The sequence below is a fragment of the Pleurodeles waltl genome, chromosome 8 (assembly GCF_031143425.1).
Source record: "Pleurodeles waltl isolate 20211129_DDA chromosome 8, aPleWal1.hap1.20221129, whole genome shotgun sequence".
Taxonomy (NCBI): domain Eukaryota; kingdom Metazoa; phylum Chordata; class Amphibia; order Caudata; family Salamandridae; genus Pleurodeles; species Pleurodeles waltl.
The window spans coordinates 349384979-349401915 of NC_090447.1; the positions used below are offsets into that span (position 1 = coordinate 349384979).

At 40.0% G+C, this 16937-nt stretch overlaps 1 protein-coding gene across 2 annotated transcripts in view; it reads left to right on the forward strand.

Moving 5' to 3' along the window:
- MED14 (mediator complex subunit 14) overlaps window positions 1–16937 on the forward strand; it is an 801766-nt gene that overhangs the window by 32920 nt on the left and 751909 nt on the right. For both annotated transcript variants that reach the window (XM_069204216.1, XM_069204217.1), the window contains exons 4-6: window positions 4992–5165; window positions 8780–8909; window positions 13929–14057. In XM_069204216.1, the coding sequence (XP_069060317.1) occupies window positions 4992–5165; window positions 8780–8909; window positions 13929–14057 (433 nt within the window). The remainder of the gene's footprint in view (window positions 1–4991; window positions 5166–8779; window positions 8910–13928; window positions 14058–16937) is intronic.

Below are 16937 nucleotides of genomic sequence, written 5' to 3' on the forward strand. Positions count from 1 at the left end.
TAGTACGAGCACATATGATTGTGTAGATTTGCTAATGCGAAATTCACTTTCCCTCCAACTACTTATTTCCCCCGTAAACAAAAAGAGGTGAAGTCCCACTCAGAGAGTTCTTGATTTTATTGTTGTGCAAACATTAAAGTCCCAGTTTCACAGTCAGTCACTGGTTAGTAGGACAGAGAACAAAGTCCAAAATCCAAATATGATAAACATAGGATGAATAGAAGATCAGCCAACACGTGTTTCGCCCCCTCTGGCTATATATAGACCGGGGCTTTCTCAAGGCTGAAAATAAAAAGAGATGACAAATTGCAATTCAGAAATATTCATGTGAGTAGATGAAATGTCATTGAGAGGCACCATCAAGAAAGTGAACGAAAAGGGGAATCCCATGCAAGGATCGAAGGGAGTGTGGTAAGTCAGGATGTGAGATAATTGGAGCCCAATGCTAGATAAAAGGAAGAAACGTTGATGCGTAAGTGCAATTAGTGACTACAGTCAGACCCCGACGTATTTGAAAGACCAAGAAAAAAGAGAAACAACCTGTGGTATTTTCCAAGATAAAGTAATGATAAGAGAAATGGTGAGATTGTAGAAAAAATAATAATCCGCAATTAATTCTAAAATCCCAAGTGTCAGATAAGGCTAAAGTACCACCTAGGTTAGCTAGTGCTCGAGACTGAAGGGTGGAAATGCTAAGGTACTGACAAACATACCTCGCGAAATGAGGCAGACATGTATTAGTAACAAATTGTAATAATCCTTTTCTGTAAGATAACAATAGTCTATCAGTTAAAACATTCAGGGTTTAACAGTAAGTATATAAGAGAGTATCTTACAATAAGTCAAGCAACTGAAAGACCAGATTTAAAAATACATTACAACATTTAACATTTTTGAAAGTAGTACTTATACTTGAGAATGTGAACAGGAACCATCATATGGCTTAAAATTCAGAAATTACATTGCAGTGTTCAAGATAGGAAAAACGACTGGGAAACTTAAATCAGAAAGAAAAGAAGAAAAAGAAAGGGAAAAATGCTACATGGTAATATATTGAATATGACGTACTGGACAAAAAACAATGAAACAAGGCGGCTAGTATCGATCAATAGATCCGTTAGTTTCAGAGCACAATCACATTGTATAGAAAACGTAGTTTAACTACAGCTGTATGGCAGGCACAGTGTGTAGAACTTAAGTCCATCTTCATAGAAAACAAAGTTACGGCATTCAGAGAGCCCGAATGTTCGCTTTAAGAACATTAATAGTCTTTTCCCTTACCTCAAGCGCTGCGGAATCAAAGTGCCGTGCAAATATGGCCAGAAAAAAAGAAAGAACACGGGAAACGGGACGGACGCGCCCGCGTCTAAAGTCGCGTTTAAATAACCCGTGTTGAAATGAATATAATCAAAAGGGAGAAAGGACTCTCCCGTAACGCGCTAAGTAGCGCCATTTTGTTAAAGAATGTACACAAATAGTTGTCCTGAAGAGTCAAATAAATACATGAGTGCTGATACGATAGAATCTATTTATGCTATATAGGTATTTCTTCCAATAATCTAGTACAAAAAGAAAGACTGTATAATTGCCTAACAAAAGGAAAATAGAAGTAATAAATCAGCCGATTGCATTTTCTCCAGGCGAACTCTAGTTAGAGTTAAATTGTGGTCACGAAGTATATTTGTAATGAAACCTGAAGGGCAATATGAGAGCAAATAATGGAGGGTAGAGAAAGAGAAAGAAAAAAAGAAAAGAAAGGAGAAAAAAGGCAAAGGTTTTGACTAAAGAAGAAAGAGAGAGAAAAAAAGAAAAAAGATAGAAAGAAAGAAAGAAAAGAAAAGAAAGCTAAAAGGAAAAGGAAAGGAGTGGAAAAAGACATTAGGTTACAGGTTCTTTACATTAGCCAAAAGTGCCATTCATGGTCTTTGTTGAGCCCATTGTTTACAGTATCATATTTTATTATTAAACGGCTCTCTTCCTGGCGTAGTCGCAATGGTGTGTTGCCTCCTCTAGGGGAGGGTGTGATAAGTCTTAAACCACAAAAATTAAAGGTACGTTGGTATTGGTGATACTTAATAAAATGTTCCACCATGGGTGCTTGAGTATCAGACTTTTGTATATTCCGAAAGTGTTCCTGTATTCGAATTTTTAAAGGCCGGATCGTACTGCCAATATAAGTCAAGTTACAGGGACACCAAATGGCATAGATAACAGAAGTACTAGAACAGTTTATAAAGTCGGTGATCCGATATGTGCAGTTGTTAATGCTTACTGCTGTAGATTTAGGCAGGCCTAATTTGCATATAGAACATTTGCTGCAAGTGTAGAAGCCTTCAGGTTTAGATGGTAGGAAAGTAGTGGGAGACTTGCGTTGAAAGAATGAAGGACACAGTTTATTACGTAAGTTAGGTGCCCTCCTAAATCCTATTTGTGGGTAGCTAGTAATATGTTGGTTAATCGAAGAGTTATTCACCAGTAAAAACCAAAATTTTTTGAGTGAATTACGAATATGCTTGTGCCCATTGTGAAAGGCCGTGATGAAGCGAATGGTCGTGTTCTTGTTGATTTGTTTAGGTTTATTCAGCAGAAAATTTCGATCCATACTTCTCACTTCATTTCTGGTAGTGTTGAGAGAGGCCTGATTATACCCCCTGGAAAATAATCTCGTAGTCATTTCAGAAGACGTTCTATCATAGTCATTTATATTAGAGCAATTGAGTCTAGCACGTTGGAATTCTCCTTTGGGTATATTCCGAATGGTACTAGCCGAGTGACAACTGGTGGCATGGAGAATCGAATTGGCAGATGTCATTTGCGAAAGAACTTTGTCAGGAGTTTGTTATCCTCAACATAAATCAAAAGATCTAGATATTCAATGGAGGAATTAGAAATTTGGTAAGTTACTTCAATCTCCCAAGGGTTAGGTGTTAATGACTGAATAAATTTGTGAAGGTGAGCCTCTGAGCCTCTAGTGGTTCTTGGGCCCTTCCGCTTTTGGATCTGTTTGTTTACTTATTTCCCCCCAATTGTGCAAGAAGTTTTACTCCTGCCCTTTTAAGGAGTAAATTTCCAACTTTTTTAAGTATGGGAAAAGACTAGCAAAGAGCTGGTGAAAGCCCCCAAAAAATGCAAGTAAGTAGGTTTGCACAGACTTAAAAAAAGCATTCCAACACTGGAACTATTGCTTACTACTACTTCTAGCCGCGGCATATAGATCTGTAGAAAGGTTGCAAAATTGCAAATATTCAAACCTCACTATAGTATGAGCCCTGGCATAATCAGACAGGCTATTATCAGAGCTCGTATATAATGAGATTGCTACCATAATGTGGTGCTGCACTATGTGGCACCAAAGGGAGAAGTGGATTTCTTTACAGGACAAGCAGATTTTGTAAAGCAACCTGTCTCATGGGCAAGTAGATATTTTATTAAATTCCACACCCTTGCTGTCAGACAGTGGTTGTCTTATCTGAAAAGTGTCCTGTGTGTGTTACCTTTAGTCAGACCTGCATTTTTTAATCCACCAGGCTTTTAATGCTGAGACATGGACGCCGTGGCTTTAATAGGATTAGAGCTGATTTTCCCCTAAGACAAGGAAAGGCATATGGCCGGGTTGAGCTTATGGCACCATGACATGGTGGCATCCTTTAGCTGTGTGACCTTGAAAAGTTGCATTTTTTGGCCCAATCCAGCACCAAAATTCTATTTTCATGGGACTGTCACGTCAAAAATCCTTGCACTTCTCATGAATGAGAGACTCAAAACTACAATTCCAATACTACAGCTTGATGTTGATTAAAAGGCCAGAATGAAGAATGGTGCTGGTGGGCACTTGGAGCAGGTTGAGACATTGGCAGCATCAAATAGAAGTTGGGGGGCATTTTCCTTCCTAGCTTGAAGGCCCATGGTAAGCTAGCTACACACCTGAAGACGATAGGTTTGTAAAATAATGCGTACACTTTTCAGATAACTGTCTTGAAATTGAGATAGTCATTCTCAAACACCTATAGACTTTTGATAGCTAAACATCTTTATTCTTCACTGAACCTTTGATGTGTTGATAGTTGTACAATTCACTGATCATTGCTACACTGTTGCCTTTGTTTTTCACCCCAGTTACATTCTACCATTTGAAACACTAACTCAATACATAAGTTTTACTTGCCTTTCCTAGATTCCTTGTGCCAGCTTTTGCTAATGTCTGTGTAAAATCAAGTTTTTTTCTGTAATTTTTTTCTCTTAAATACTACATCCAGGTATGTAGACTTAGGGCCTCATTATGAGACTGGTGCCCTGGAGACTGCCAGTCTCCCAATGGCGGTTGGGCCGCCGCATACCAGGCGGTTCGACTACCAAATTATGACCTTGGCAGTCAGACTGGCAGGGGACCAGCCATGTGGCGCCTGATCACGAGTCCCCTTTCCACCAACCTTTTCATGGCAGTTTAACCACCATGAAAAGGATGGCGGAAAGGAAGTGCTTGGGCCACAGGGAAGCCCCTGCACTACCTTCGACCATGTCATGGGCAGTGCAGGTGCGCCCCTGCCCAGAACCCTTGGAATGCACACTGTCAGCTTTACAGGCAGTGTGCATTTCGAAGGTGCTGTTGTGTAATGGTATTGGCCTTAAGGGAGCCGAGACCAATACTGTAGCACTGTCCTGCAGGAATGTTGTAATTCGATGTTCCCATTGGGCTGGTAGATGTTGGGAACATGGTAATATGAGGTCTCACCTGCGAGTTTGGAGGTCTGCTTGTCTGATGGCCAAACTCGTATAGGGGGCCTTAGTGTTTGTGTACTCCTTTAGAACATGGCAATTTTCAGATGTTAGTCAAGTTAATATTGTTTAGGTTTTCAGTAAGTCAATATCTATGCTAAATGACGTTTTATATTCTTTTGTCAGACGTTTCATGTACAGTGTTTTATAGTTCCCACAAATGGGATAAAATAAGCTACTTCTTAAACTGAATATGCACTGCTATTGCCTTGCAGATGATATCAAGCTTCTTAGATCAGCAAGCCATTTTATTTGTAGACACTGCAGATCGCTTGGCCTCATTAGCCAGGGATGCTTTGGTACATGCGCGTCTGCCCAGCTTTGCAATCCCATATGCAATAGATGTCTTGACCACCGGGTCTTACCCACGACTGCCAACCTGTATACGGGTAAGTTGTCTTTACATTTTACTGAAGTTTCATTTCCTAATATTTATTTTCCAAGATGCTGAAGAGGAACAGTTATTGTGGTTTTGGTATTCATTTAAATATCTTTATAGAATTTATCAACTATGCAAACAAAAGGTTAGTGTTTGGTTCCACCCCTGAATGGACACTTCCGTATTTCTCTTTTTTCCCCTCATAGATATGCATCACTTGCACCAGTCACACATATCCTGGCTCTTTGTGATTAATGTCCGAGACCAAAACTCTTTCTAATCTGTTAAATGTCTTTACAGCATCTAACTCAGAACTGCCCTTCCTAGCCTTCAATTGATCCAAGACCAGTGTCCACCTATGTAGATTCTTTTTAGTGTTTCTGCATTCTGCTTGTCATTTTATCTTAATTAATCCTTAAAATATATAAAATGTGCGGAACAATTGAGGTATCTACACATTCTTGTATTATTTATAATCCTCTCATTTTTTTAAAATGTTTGATTCACTATTGTGTTGCTTGAGCACTTCTTGTTTTTCAGATTATTACTGGAACCAATGCAGATGGAGTTGGTTTATGGAAATAAGACAGAACTCTTTCTTGTGTGGTTGAAGAGTTTTCTCTAAATAAACTTACAAGCTAAGGGGTGTTTGCAAGAGCGAATGAAAAGAGAGCTAAATCTGAGATACTGCCTCTTAGAGTTGCAGATTGTAGCTTAAGGAAAAATGTAGGATGCAGGTCTCAAAAAATATTTCAGAATGTTTAGGAAACTAAGATTGACTGGCTTGGTGATATGCCATCCATAGTAAAGCCTGATACCTGGGATTCCTACTGTGGGAAGAAAGAAGTCTGAGCATGAGATGGTAGCGCTTCTGGGAGAGGCGAAATGTGCTGAACTACTGATAAATTCTAGAATGCAGGTGTGGTCGAAATTAGTCCTGTATAGCTTGCTCAGAAAGATAAACTGGGCTGTGGAGAAGTGAAACATGGCATATGGGAGGAAGTCATGCAATTGTTGGATGAAATGTGTAGCTAAAGGAAAGGACCTCTTTTGTATGATCGCCACGGCAAGTTTTTGGACTGATGCTGCTGGTTGTTAGATTCTTTAGGGCACTGGGCCCTGCAGTTCAGGCTCCTGTGCATGTGCTCTGACCACCAAAGTGTGTGTACAATTTGTTAATGTCTGATTGGCCTATTTACCTTAACTATAAGGCTTTAGCATATGGTACAAGAGGTACCCAAAGCTAGTAAGTTGTATCCCTAGTAGACTGTAGCACTTAATTGTGCCAGCACTACAGTGACAACCGTGAAAACTTGACTCTAGGCCTGCCTCTGCAGCCTAGGTCAGGCAGCGTTAAAGCTACCAGCTCAACATTGCAAAATTAACCCATTTGCCAGATCAAATCCTTCATTTTTAATTTTAATGAGGCACCAACAGGGAAGGAGTTGGTAGCCAACCAGACAAGGTCCTTAATATTATACAGAAGGAAATGTTCCTTTTCTGTTAAATATGCTCTGACAGTGAAAACATGAAACTGCTGTTTTGACTGTAGCAATGCCAGTGGTCCCATTGGCTAACATGTAGTTTCAGTACCTACCACGCTAAGAGGTAACTTCCATTTGAGACCAACAAAAATATTACTCCACAGTATCAAAATAAAGGATACAGTAAACCGGACTCATTACTGAGAACGGATTAAAGGCAGCTATTAATAGAAAGGTGACTTTAGATAGTCACCACTTTATTGCCCAAGCTACTCGTAGCCTTTCCTGCCTATCTGCAGCAGTTTTCCACCGAGACAACATGCTGCCCCCGCTAAGAAGTGTGAAATGCCCCCAGGAACAGGAAATACATTTCTGGTGGGATCTGGTTTGACCTTCTCCAGCAGGATGACTATTGCGTGGTGGCCACAGAGGGCCCAGCACAACTTCAAAGAGGCTACCATCCCAGTGAAGTAAATGGCAATCACACCTTTGTGAATCCACTCCTTTTTGTATGGAGGCAGGCTGCATCTCCTCCAGATCAGGAAACAAGTTGCAGAACCAGTTTTCCAGGAAGATTGACTCAATATGGTGGAAACACCCCATTGAGGTGCCCAGGGCTCCTCACAGGGAAAGAAGGCTTGCACGATTTTGAATGTGTGTAGAGAAGGATTTACTGAGATTGTTTGCTGACCACACCCCCAGGAAGTGATATAAGGTGGGAAGGATTACATTGTGGGAACTATTGCCCCATTGGCTAGTGAGTCCTCAATCCCACAACATGGTATAAAAGCAATATCCCAGACACTCTGTCATCTGATCACTGCTGGACAGGAAAGACAACAGATGAAAGACTGCCCTGCTGCTCTCTGGTCCTAGCAAAGAGTGGCTGCACTAAAGACTGGACTGCACCTGCTGCACACAGGGGACCTGAAAAGAGGACTGTGCCTGCAGTTTCCACTCATGGAAAAGAATTCTAATTGTATCAAAACGGAAGAAGTGACTCCAAAGCTACTTGGCTAGCCTCCTATTAAGCTTCATGTCCACCAATAGCTAACGAATCCTGTACTCTTTGAGAACCTAGCTGCCCAGGAGCACCTGTCAGCCTCTGGGCACCAAAGTGCCTTTTGGGTGACATAGTCCCAACCTTCCTGTGATGTCCCCAAATAGGTGGCATCTAACCTGCATAACCTCTGAGACTACTGTGGCCGGGAGATCATCTGACCAGTGGTGACCACCTGTACTGAACTCCCCTGGTGCAATGTGGGAACTCTGAGGCCAAAGTGACCCCTCACACCCGTGGAGCTATGGTTGCCCCCAGGAACATTCACCAAATCTCTTCAGCATCAGGATAAATTCTTTGCTCCACTGCGGTAAAGGAGAGAAGTGGACTGAGGACTCTAATACTGCAGAACGTAGTGGGTAAATGTCTCCCTGTGACTGACCTCTGACCCATCATGGCCCAGCCAAGTAAAGAAAAGTAGGCAATGTAGCCAGTTGGCTACTAGCTGCTAAATGACTTAAACCACTTACAATGATTTATTTCATTTGGTATTTCTAAATGCTTTACAGTTGTTCCTTTGATTAAGCCTGACTGCTCTGAGCCACAGTTACCGAGGACTGAGCTAAGGGTTTTATTAATGAAACCTAACTGGACCTAATAAAGATTGTGATGCTATTACATCACAAGGTCTCACAATTGCGTTACAAAATAATCCACTTCCTTACAGTAGTCAAGGTATTAGATATACAGTTACTTTGAAGACCAGGCAGTGCAGCAGATGTGAGACATGCCACTTGAACATCAGTGACCAACTGTAGAAGTAGTCATAAATTGCCTGTAGGCACTATATTTATGTAGAAGAAAGGTAGGCCTGTGCAAAAGACCAAGACCAATGAAGATCAAGTTTAAATGTGGAAATTAAATTGGCCAAATTCACACTTTTGTTTGAAATGGTGTGAAATATGTGAATAAAATATGATGTCAATAATTATTCATTTGTATGCACATATTGTCAAAAGTGACCTCATCGTTTTGGTGGAACCTATGCTATCAAGCAAATATCAAAGAATAATTAATAAAAGAGGATGTCAAGTGAATTATCTCTCAGTACTTAAGTGTTTCCTTCCTTCCTTTTGCTAGGATAAAATTATTCCCCCTGATCCCATCACAAAAAGTGAAAAGGTAACTACTCTTCATCAACTGAATCAGATTCTTCGACATCGGCTAGTAACAACAGACCTACCTCCGCAGCTGGCAAATCTCACAGTTGGTAAGGGTCTAGGGTGCTTGGAGTATTAGTCATATATGACTTAATGCTTGCTTGTTCTATCTTTAATTACCATACTTTATTTACTGATGTACATTATTTGTGTAAACCATGAAAATGTAGCTAATTATGTCCATTTATTTATCCTACCATTTTATCATTCATTTTAACTTGTTGTACCTTGATATCATTAAGTATTCCTTGACCTTGTTTATTATTACATTGTTTACTGGTACTTCCTACAAGGGTTAAGGGTTCGGGATCCTGACTAGTGATGATTTAGGCTACAATGATTTGGATGTAAAACATTTTTCCTTGTTAAATATGCATTGTTGAGGTGATGGTAGTTGGGTAAAAGGCAATGAGGTAATGATTGTTGTGGTAGTTGCTACAGAGATTGTGACATGGACTAATTTTCATAATTCTTCGTGGTTAGTTGAAAACGAGCACAGTGCTAGAGAACTAATATGTTGCTTCCTGATAAATTGTTAAATAAGTTCTTGATCTCTAGGTGGCCTTTGGCACAGTTGGCCACGAGGTCTTGATAGGGGGCCATGTCAGGGCTGCTGGCCTTCAAGGCACAATTCAGGAATGGATTATTTTGTTTCTAAAGGTTCAGTCAGATAGACTCTCCTCCTTTCGATCTCCTAAGGTCAGGTTAACCTTCAGAGGACCTCGGGGATCTTCTTTATCCCCTTGCCTTTTAAATTTGTACATCCACCTTTTAGTGAACACCTGGAATAACATGCAGGTCAGGGTGTACAATTATGCTGATGACATGCAATTGATCTTTTGCTTTGAAAACTCACCAGAATCTAAGACATCCTTTCACAACAGGATGTTATTCAACCGGGATTGGATGAATAATAATAATTTTTAATTGAATTTCGATAAGATCAAAATTGTCTTCATTGGGAAAAAACCTAATCTGTGAAATACTGCTTTCTTCTCCACGACAGTGAGATCTCCCCTCCCCAGCCCAATGAGTCAGTCAAGAGCCTCGGAGTTTTGACTGACTCAGAGTTGCAATGAAACCCCAAGTAAGGGTTACAGTTTCATCCTGCTTCTTTCAACTTCTTACAATCAGAAAGATTGGTAGACTTCTCTTTTGAGGCTCTCAAACAGGCTATCATCACATTGGTCATCTCCAAAGTAGCTTATGCCCGTTGCCTTTACTTCGGTCTTCTCAAGGGCCTGGTTTTCAGACTCTACCTAATATAGAATCAGGCTGCCAGGATTCTGTATCAACAACCTCGGAAATGTCATATCACTCCTCTCCTTTGGGAATTGCATTTGTTGGTAATTGAGCAACGTTCAATCTTTAAGGCCTGCTGCACTATTTTTAAATCCTTACGGAGCCACAGTCTGGCCTTCATTTCGGCTCACATTCATAAATACACACCTGTTCGCAATCTAAGATATATTCATTTTAATTTTCTTTCTGTTCCCCCTTTAAAAAGAAGACACTTTGTGGTTCCAGAGTTTCGGTACTTGCGCCTCAAGTCTGGAATAGCCTCCCTCTTGACATTAGGCCTGCCTCCTTTTTACCTCAAATCCAGGAACCTCATGAAGACCTGGCTTTTTGGACTGGCTTATCACTAACCAGCCTAGAGTGTATATTGCAGTAATGTTTCTGTTGCTCCAGTGCCATGAGACATTTCAGTGTACGTGTGCTTTATAAATTTGGGTAACATAACAATTGTATGGAAGCCTGAGGTCTTGGGCAGGATAATGACTAATTCTTTGAAATTATTTGGTGACCACTAACTTGTGCTCTAGGAGTGGTGTTTGAACTTATTCCCTCATTCCATGCCCTCATAAATCAGACTTTGTTTGTGCTATGGATCAATAGCTTTGCAATGAAATTGTGGGTACAAAGTATTACGGGTAGATTATTGTCATCTATGGAGACTGCTTTACACATCTTCCATTCCAAAGTCTTGCATCACATCATTTATGGTCTGAAAGGCTTTTGTTTCTAGTGCTTTTATGAAGAGAAGTGTTCAGGCCTGTCTATATTCCTATATTTTTGTGGGAAAGGTAATAGTAGGGTTTATGTTTTGATCTAAAATAAAGAGATTTGTCAGCCCCCTCGCCAACCAGAGCCACCCACTCTAGGCAGGTTAAATTGACCAGGAACTAAATGTGCTAAGTAGCAAATAGAGGGCATTTCTGAGGTGGCACGTTGCCTTTGTGCTTAAAAAATGCAGACTGACCAATATTACTAAGCCATTTGCCCTTCTTTCCCTTGCAGGGTCTTAGTGCCAGCCTCCGCAGCTCTTGTGGCGCTGGGGGCCCCCCAACTCTTTTGGGGTCCTGATCAGCCCATGGTCAATGAATATCTATAAGATACAAGAGACTCGGGCACCCCTCTTGCATTCTACAAAAGGGCCCCATCATTTTACTCCACTGCTCCCTTGCCCCGACCAGTACCAATGTTTGGTCTTGTCATCTTGGCTGTGTCTATATTGAATGGGGCATTTTCTTTTCCAGGTTAGTTATTTTGCAATTATTTTTACTTTTAACACGTGCTTCAGCAGTGCTCATGTCATGTGAGTAATTTTACTGACTTCAATGTCTCACTTATGGATCTTCAATCTATTTTGGTCTTGAAATGCTATGTTCTAATTTCTTTCCATAGAGTCCTTTGCTGCCTTTGGGGTTTTGAACAAGTGGACTGTGTTGATAAAGATCACTTTGTTTGAGTCTCAAGAGATAGCATTATTTTACTTCTGTGAATGCCTTCTTCACAGTCTGAACTGACCGCATTAAGTCTGGGCACATTTAGAGGTACATCAGATTCTATTGTGATTGAATGAGAAATAAGGATGTGGATGGTAATTTATCTAAAAGGCCCCCTGCAATAGCTCTATGGCTCTTCATCTTGCATGTTTTTGTTTCAACTACCCTAGGTTTATAATTTCTCCAGTACCTGGCCTCAAAATCACTTTAAAAAAACACATTTTTGCTTCCTGTGCTATTGCTTGTGTCTGCAGTTCCTCGATGGTTGTGCCCACAGGGAGTTTTTAGGACATCTATCCTCTTCTTCTACCCCTGCTTTCTGTTTCTTAAACACAATTTGTGTAATGTCAACCTTATGAATAAGGTTGTCAGTTCTGTTAGAGACGTCTTTCTTCCATTTACTTAATTTAGTTTGCCCACCTTTCTTCTTTGTCTTGCACATAATGTACGATTCCCAGTAATAACCTACCAGTGTGAAGCTAACTAATCTATCCCAACAGTTAGACAGTTATAAAGTTACCTTTGTTGAGTAAAACACATCAGTTCCCTCTGGAACAAATGTAAAGAGTCTATACATTTGTGAATTATCAGTGACAAAGCCTTCCAATCAACAAGATAGAGACAGTATGGTGGTGCTTTAGTGTGTGAATTTATTTTTAAAAAAGGTGACGAATAGCATTACAGACGAAATATTGTATGAAATAAGTTTGAAAAGAACAAAGAAAAAAACAATCAAATTGCACTTGATGAAGGGCATTTATAGGTTAGTGCATTTTGTATTGCATAAGTGTAAATTGAATTTGACTCTTGGCGAGAAAGGCACACAACAGAAAGTGAACTTTGCTCTTAATATTGATGATTGTGAACTGCTTTGTAAGAGTCGAGCCTTCTCCCCCTATGATAAAATAAACTCTGGGATTAAGAAAAAGTATACATCAGGCTGACGCTGCCACTAATAAATGTATAAATGTAAATAGCCTTCCCATCTTCTTTGCATGTTTTTATTTGTGCTGATAGAACATCTGGTTTCATCCAATAGGGGCTCATATAGTTCGACCTATGACCACTTGTTTCAGTTGTTCCCTAAATTGATTGTGTGGACTTAGCTGTTACTGCTTTGAAAATTTGTAGAACTCTGTGGCAGTGACGGTTTATTTTTAAGGAGTTAAAAATGTTGTGGCATTTTATTGCCATATGCTAGTATACAACCATTATATACAAAGCTGTCTACCAAAATGTTTACCAGGTGCCACTGTAGCATTTTACTTTGCCTGAGGTGGGAGTGAAATGTGAGGAATAGAGTTCCTCTCTAACTCACTGCTTTCCCTATGCATCGAATCTGTTCCCTGGCTGATTCACGGAAAACGTGGTGATATCTGCTTTATGATTATATAGTTATACTAATGTATGTGAGGGTGAACAGTCATTGTGTACCTAATATTTGTCATCTTCAATGATATCACTGTTTTCAAACAATAGTATGCAATATATTGGGAGAAGTCAGTTATGTTACTCAACATGTGTCACAGCCTGGTCCATTCATGACTCTTCTTTCAAATGGAAGTTGGATGCTTTTAGGTATTTAAGAGTTAATAACAAGAATGAGGAGTCCACCTTTACAAAATAGTATTGTACAGGCCAAGTATCATATAGAGTGCACGGAAGAGTACTAGCTTACTTGTCCGAAGCACTGACTGGACTTATTTCTATTAACAGCTTAAGTTTTCTCTTCAAGAAGGTGTATTATCTGATGCTTATTCTAATCTTGTTGATTGGTGTGTTGCAGTGTCTTAATTAGGTAAGTCTAAGAGGTAATTAGGTACATGCTTTGATTGGACAATTACAGCTTGCTCACTAATAATTCTTGTTCGTAGTTCTTCAGCCATTTTCGATATGCCTCTGGGATGTATAAGCATTAGGCAGTAACAGATAGCATACACCACCGCATTTCCATGCACAAAGAGTATATAAGTGTGCTGAATATCCCTGGATAGAAGCGTTAGCATGCTTCTACGTTAGTATTTATTTGTTCTTTGGCTAACCGGCTTACCTCATGGAATATTAATTAGTGTATAAACTCCTGATTTGTTCAGAAGGATCTCATGCTTTCACTGTTTATTTTCTTGTCTCAAACAAGACTGTTAACATCTTTACTAAAACAGTCATTGTAAAGAAGTCATTCAAGTGTTTGAGTGAACATTTTACATTCCAGTGTCTTGTCTTAGAGGATTGATGAAATTAAGAATAATTATTCAAGATGAACTTCCCTTTTTTCCCTAGCTAATGGTCGTGTGAAGTTTCGTGTTGAGGGAGAGTTTGAAGCTACGCTGACGGTAATGGGAGATGACCCTGAAATTCCCTGGCGTCTCCTTAAACTGGAAATACTGGTGGAAGACAAAGAAACTGGTGGTAACAGGAAAAAAACACCTTAATCACATTTTCACGTCACATTTAAAAAAAAGTTTTATTCATAATTTTAAGAGGCCACCCTGCTGTGGTGGTCATATCGTAGTCAGCTGAGGTTAAGTGCTATTACTAGTGGTCACGGGCACATTACTGCACACCAGAAGGAACTTCATAGATGAGACATAATTGCCAGTGGCCATGTTATGTCATTGAGTTGTCATATAAATATGAACTTTAGCATGTTTGGAAGGCAGGAGTGTTTTTTCATAATTCTAACAAATATGTTTGGGTAATGATCTAAGCTTCAAACATTGTATAAAACCTTATTTTGGAAACCTCAGTGTGCAGTTTTCTTAAAATATTCTAGAAATAAGAATATCAGTTGTAGTATTGTCTTTGTGTTCATAAACCAGGAAAATATTTCTGGTATTGTGCTGGCTCCGGAAAATAATTGATACATATTTTTTCAGTTTTGAAAATATTTGATCAAACAAAGCATTCCCATAAATGGTAGTGTTTTATTACTTTTTCTTTTTAAACCAACCGAGGTACATAAAAGCAGACTAACAAAGTACATAGCTGAAAACACCACTCCAGAAAAGCACTCTAAAATAAAACATAAAGCAGAAAATGGTGTTAGAATGTAAGGAGTGCAATCTGTGGTGGCTACCTTCAGGGTTCAGGAAGCTGACTTGTCCAATCAGGTACTGAAGAGTGAGGCAGGAAGTTTTTTTTTTTTTTCTAAGCAAGGTTCAGACAGCACCACATGCCTTTTTCCAAGGAGTTCTTTAGACTGGAAACTTTATTCTGCTCAGAATTTTTTGGGGTTACTCAACATGTAACAGCTGCTGCCTCTGCAGCAATGAAGATATTCCAAGGTTGAGCTATTTTTCACCCTCATCCGCCCAACTATTTTTCATTGAAGGGAACTTTTCATCGCCTACCTTTCACTTACCACTATTATGGCTCTTTTGTATATGTCCTGTCTTGGGGCAGCAAAGGTCTTGGACGAAGAACACAGTTTTTGCTTGGCCTGTATTCCAGACTCTGTAGATAGATGTTAGCATATGCCATAATTGCTTTTTGAGGGTTTAAAAGACAGAGATAGAGTTTTTTTTCAGAATAGAGCAGGCCAAGGTTCTAAAATGGAAGTAAAAGACTACCTGTAAAGTCCTTTGAGAGCCTCACTGAAAGAGCCACAGGAAAATATCAGGCTTTTCCCTCAGGGAGGTCCTCCAAATAGAGATACAGTGCCACATCTCTTGTTCAGTCAAGATGTTTGACAGAATACCACTCAATACTGAGAGATATAGGTAGTGTTTTGTTTGGACTTAAGGCACCTTTCACCTGCAATCTTTCTGGCTATCTGTGACTTAGTCCTCCATGACGTCATTGCTATTAGTTGTTCATCAATGGTGTATGTACCATTGTCCTAGATTTTGGACCACAGCAGTAAAAGCATATGTTTTTCTTTAGAACTGGCAAAACCCTTAATTGAGGACCCATGCCTGTTCCAGCAATTAAAGATTAACCGCAGCCTCACAGACTGGTTCCAGAAGACTTGATGCACCCAATTTGTGATGCTTCTCAAAAGAACAAGCAAGGGAAGAAAAGCCAAGGATGAAGAATTGCACACACAGGTTATTGCAAGTGGAGATGCCTCATGATGAGCACACTATACAAGTCTCGCATAGAAATGTGTTCCCGGAATATAATCCTAGAGAAGGGTACACACTAGGAAGAAGCACCCTGGAGAAGTAGATCCATTAAAGATTGCCTGAGGGAAGCTAATGTCTTGGCTTAGACACAAAATACCAGATTACTCCAGTATTGGAACTTTCATAGATTCACATGCTTGAATCCTTTCCGTCGCCGAGACGGGAGTCCCCGGAGTTATCAAAAGCAATGCTCTAATATACATATACATTACAGGCATTAGGCCTTTAGATTAGTAACATATCCCATTCATTTTGTAAATAAGGACCAATCTCCAGAATCCACCAATCAGGTTACACCACCCTCTAGAACCCTCCTGTGAGTAGCTGAATTCCCTCAGATTTTCCACTGCACATAGTGCTAAGGAATCTCCTCTGAGCTCTGCTCACTTCTTTCTCAGAACTCCTGTTCTGAGTTTTTTTTGGATCTCAACTATTCACCTTTTTCACAAAACGTGACTTTTTCTTCAAGTATGTGCTTCAAACTGACCATTATGTCAGAGACACCTAAAAGGGGGTTATTCAGACCTTGTGCTACCTGCATGAAGAAGAGACTTCATGTTGATGACCCACATGACGAATGCATATATTGTCTATACCCGAACCATAAGACCAGAGACTGCAAGGTATGTCGAAAATTTTCTGCTAAAACCTTAAATGATAGAGAGGGCCGTGTTCTCCTATGGCTACAGAAGTTAAGGTCCAGGAGCAACCCAGTTTCTGGCGATAACAGTGCCTCCTCTTCTGTTTCAGTCAGTAAAACCCCTGTGAAGAGACATAGAGAGGATACCACCAACGACCCTCCGAAAAGGCACTTAAAAAAATCACCTAAGGGCTCCTCTAAGTCTCACAGCCCTTCTAAGAAACATTCTGGCAAGATGGGTAAAACGAAGAAAGATCCCTTATCTAAGTCTAAAAAGGAATGTCATTCTGAGCCCCCAGCACCACCTCTGCGAGTCAAGCACAAGTAAAAAAAACAAAACATTGTCTGCACAGTCGACGATATTACAGATGACATCTCAGGCGTTGACTATAACTTCTACCATCGTTACCATTTCTGTGTTGACAGAAGCGTTCACAGAGTCCTCGTAAACGGTCTTGTTAGCTTCGTCGACGGTGTGCCCCATTACGTAACTGTTGCAATCTCTGTCGACGATGCGCACTTCGT